The sequence below is a fragment of the Chelonus insularis genome, unplaced genomic scaffold (genome assembly GCF_013357705.1).
Source record: "Chelonus insularis isolate UGA/USDA-ARS -01 unplaced genomic scaffold, ASM1335770v1 contig_17_pilon, whole genome shotgun sequence".
Lineage (NCBI taxonomy): Eukaryota > Metazoa > Arthropoda > Insecta > Hymenoptera > Braconidae > Chelonus > Chelonus insularis.
The window spans coordinates 730676-734998 of NW_023276415.1; the positions used below are offsets into that span (position 1 = coordinate 730676).

The window sequence follows — 4323 nt, forward strand, 5'->3', positions numbered from 1 at the left end:
CTGCTAAATTCTTATAATATTTAACTGTTATAAATAATAATATTTCCGCTTCTTCCGCGGCGTTGTCCTCTTCCTCGTCCTCGTCCTTCACCTCTTCGCTGTTCTTCACCTTTTCCTCTCTTCTGTCCTTGTTCCTATCCCCGAGAACTATTCTGGGACGGATATGGACGAGTGTTCGTTTGCCCCTGCCCCCTTTCCCGTTTTCGCCCTCTATTGTGCCACCGACGAGGATGCTCTGAAATAATATTTTAATTAAGTAAAAAATCAACATTCAAGTTGTTAATTTTTACTTAAATGCATTTTTTGCATTATTATTTGAATGAGTTTTTTATAAATACCTGGCTCAGGTGGTAGCGGAATATCCGCTACCTGTTGTTGACTTGGCTCTCGGCATCTAGCTGAGGGCTGGTTGCTTTCAGAGGGTGGTGGTGGCGGTGGTGGCTGTTGGAGAAGTTTTATTTTCTCCTCCAACTGTTGCTTCTCTTTCAACGCTTGTTGGAGAAGATGAAGACGATTATATTCAGATACTAAAAAAATTGAAAAGCATTAATCTATTAGATCGAATAAATAATAACATGCATTATTGATATACTTACATCTATTGGCCATAATTATTTGACTGTCACTTCCTGAAATTAGGAAATAAATAATATATTAGTTGAAATAAAAAATAATTCTTAATTATATATTAATAAACTTTTGAATCATTCTTTATTTAATATGTAGTTCTTATATTATTCTTTTACTTACTTTCTTTCCGATGTATATGGCGTGCAGGCCAGGGGGTTATAAAAACAATGGATTCTACCATCGATTTATTGTTTACAATCAATTGCAAGCGCGAAAATGTTTATATTCAATGGTTTAATATGATGGATGATTGGACATGGGTGCTTCAGCCAATCATAATGTTGCAAAAGTGATCACATGATTTACACACAATTTCATTCGGTCATTCGAAATTTTAAAGGCTAACTTCAAGTGATAATCGTGAAATCACTATAGTCTCATTCAGTTTATAAAAAGGGTGCGTTCAGCAGAAAAAAGCGCTCGACGGCGCTCGCTAGCGCTGAGAAACAATCTATACCATTTTCGGGGCAAGGACACGTTTTTCAACTTTCGCAGCGCTGACGTTTTCCGCCATTTTGCTTAGATAAGTTTGTTTAGAAACTTGCAAGTTAACCGGTCGTTTTGTGCAATCATTTAAATAATAGTAGTAATTAGTTAAATAAAATATGATAATTAATAATGGCAAAACAGAAAATAGTGACTTATGTGTGTGGGAATAAGGAATTTTAAATATTAGCAACCGATGATATCCATCATAATCTGAAAACTGGTAAATATCTAATGTTTCATATTTTTTTAAGGTTAAAATTCTTATTTAATTTTTTTAATACAGTATTTTTGGTCAATTTTCTATGATTTTTAATAATGATCCAAATTTTTCTAATGCATTTTTTTTAATAGCCAATTTCTATTAACAAATAGAGGCATAAGAGTTGTCCAGCAATCATTTAATTATCATATTTCCAGATGATAAATATGCATCAGAATATTTTGGTAATCTTTTCTGATCCACCTGAAATTGGAGCTGGAGTTTGTTTATTAATTATTATTTAACTTTTGGTTGCTGGTCTAATTGTTTTACTGTTGGATAAACTTTTACAAAAAGGATATGGTCTTGGAAGTGGTACTTCCTTATTCATTGCCACAAATATTTGTGAAACAATTGTATGAAAGGCCTTCTCACCAGCAACTGTCAACACTGGACGAGGTACTGAATTCGAAGGAGCAGTAATAGCATTATTCCACCTGTTAGCTACTAGACAAGGCAAAGTTCGTGCTCTAAGAGAAGCATTCTATCGTCGAAATCTTCCAAATTTTATGAATTTATTAGCAACAATTTTAGTGTTTGCTATTGTTCTATACTTTCAAGTAAGATGCAATAATATTATGTAATAATAATAATATTTATTTTTTACTCATTGTACTTACTTATGATTGATATGTATTTTTTTTAGGGTCTCCGTGTCGATTTACCTATTAAATCGACTAAATATTGTAGACAATACAGTAGTTATCCAATTAAACTTTTCTATACGAATAATATTCCCATCATTCTTCAATCAGCTTTAGTATCGAATCTCTACATTATATCTCAAATGTTGGTGGCTAAATTTCAAGGCAATTTAATTGTTAATCTATTGGGAGTATGGTCAGATGTTGGTGGTGGTGGCCCAGCAAGGTCTTGCCCCGTTGGAGGTCTCTGCTATTACTTATCGCTGCCTGAATCAGTAGGACATATTGTTCAAGATCCTGTCCATGCCCTCTTATACATTTTCTTCATGCTGGGTTCTTGTGCGTTTTTCTCTAAAACTTGGATTGAAGTTTCTGGTAGTTCAGCTAAAGACGTGAGTACCATTGATTTGTATAAACAAATATGATGATATGTTTATGTCTTTTATAAATGGTTATTAGTAAATTTTTAAAAATTCAAGATTGCTAAACAATTGAAAGATCAAAAAATGGTAATGAGAGGACATCGTAACAATTCAATGATTCATGAATTGGATCGTTACATTCCTACTGCAGCAGCGTTTGGCGGACTTTGCATTGGAGCCCTTTCGGTACTTGCTGACTTCCTTGGTGCGATTAAATCTGGTATAGGAATCTAGAGTAGCGGTAGATATTCGGCGCCAAGTGCACATTCACCTTTTTCCTCTCTCTCTCTTTCTCACCAGCGCGCTGTTTCCCCCATGAGCGCCGAGGCTACCGACTATACTCTATACACGAAAAATTTTGTGTGACGTCATCAACGCATCTTTATATGCAAATATCTTTATAATTGCTACATATTATGATTTCATATTTAATAGGTAGTTATCTTATATCATGAGCTTCCAATTAAACGTTAAACGAGAATTTTTTATTAATTATTAATGGAGTTATAAATAAGCCACGCCCCTAACAGCGATATTTCTGCTATTCAAGATTTTTTCGCTCGCTGTTTCACTCTACTTAATCGAGCGCTCTATCATGTGTTCTCTCTTACTGAATGTGTCTTTTGTCACTTTCTTTCACATTGGGCTCCCTACAGTGCCCTCTTTCTTGCGTTACGCATTGTTATCACTCTCTTTCACGTCAACCTCGTAATATTTCCTTCTCTCTTGCCTAACCAAGAGACATCTATGTTCTGAATAATGAAAAATGTTTCCCGCGTGTTGCATATCGATTTTAATAGATTTCATTTGGAATCATGGATAAAATGATGTTCTAGATGATTAAAAGAAAAAACAATTATAAGAAATAGAAAAAAGTTCAACAAAATAATGTCTTATAGAAATAGTGAAAAATATGAAATTTCAATAAGACATTATTTAAAGCCAACCACAAAATTTATAACAATTTTAGGTAGCTCCTATGCTACATAGGTGTATTTTCTGCTCTTTTATTACTTTGCCAAGCCAGTTTTTTATTTTTCTGGAATAGAAAAAAGTTCAACAAAATAATGTCTTATGAAAATAGTGAAAAATATGAAATTTCAATAAGACATTATTTGAAGCCAACCACAAAATTTATAACAATTTTAGGTAGTTCCTACGCTACATAGGTGTATTTTCTGCTCTTGTATTACTTTGCCAAGCCAGTTTTTTATTTTTTTGGAATAGAAAAAAGTTCAACAAAATAATGTCTTATTGCAATATCATATTTTTCACTATTTTTATGAGACATTATTTTATTGAATTTTTTTCTATTTCAGAAAAATAAAAAACTGGCTTGGCAAAGTAATAAAAGAGCAGAAAATACACCTATGTAGCATAGGAGCTACCTAAAATTGTTATAAATTTTTAAATTTTCGAAATAAATAAAAATTAAATAATTTTTAACGTTGTTGTCTTGAGACAGCGCGCTCGGAGAGCGCGCGTTGTTTCTAGTAACCTTATCGAAAAAAAAAATTAATTTGGAAGAAGAAAATTTTTTTGGAAGTTTGGTGACTGTCTCCAAAATTCCACTTTGATCGCACGAAATGTTACCAAACTTCCACTTGCACGTATATATACTACTATATGAATTTCTGGTGTCTATCTGTCTGTTCGGGGTAATCTCCAAAACGGTTAATTCGATTGCGACCAAATTTAACAGATATGTAGAGGGGGTTGTTCGGAAAGTTATATGCTACTTTTTGTTAATGTGAATTGTTTATAACAATTAAATTTGTTATATACAATTGAAAACAGGATTTATTCAATATATTTGAGATCTCTTAACGGGAAATTTTTTCTTTTACTGAAACAATGTTATCCACTGTGTAAAATGGAT

The 4323-nt window shown here is 32.8% G+C and overlaps 1 protein-coding gene across 1 annotated transcript; it reads left to right on the forward strand.

The window, feature by feature from the left end:
• The first annotated feature begins 1839 nt into the window (after positions 1-1839).
• LOC118064343 (protein transport protein Sec61 subunit alpha-like) lies at positions 1840-2678 on the forward strand. The gene is made up of 3 exons (XM_035078851.1): positions 1840-1938; positions 2025-2414; positions 2502-2678. The coding sequence occupies exons 1-3, from the start codon at positions 1888-1890 to the stop codon at positions 2676-2678; spliced, it is 618 nt and encodes a 205-aa protein (XP_034934742.1). The 5' UTR covers positions 1840-1887.
• The last annotated feature ends 1645 nt before the right edge of the window (positions 2679-4323 follow it).

Coding starts and splice junctions, on each gene's coding strand:
- LOC118064343 (XM_035078851.1), top strand. CDS start 1,888: ATGAATTTATTAGCAACAATTTTAGTGTTTGCTATTGTTCTATACTTT. Junction 1,939..2,024: donor CTATTGTTCTATACTTTCAA/GTAAGATGCAAT, acceptor TATTTTTTTTAG/GGTCTCCGTGTCGATTTACC. Junction 2,415..2,501: donor CTGGTAGTTCAGCTAAAGAC/GTGAGTACCATT, acceptor TAAAAATTCAAG/ATTGCTAAACAATTGAAAGA.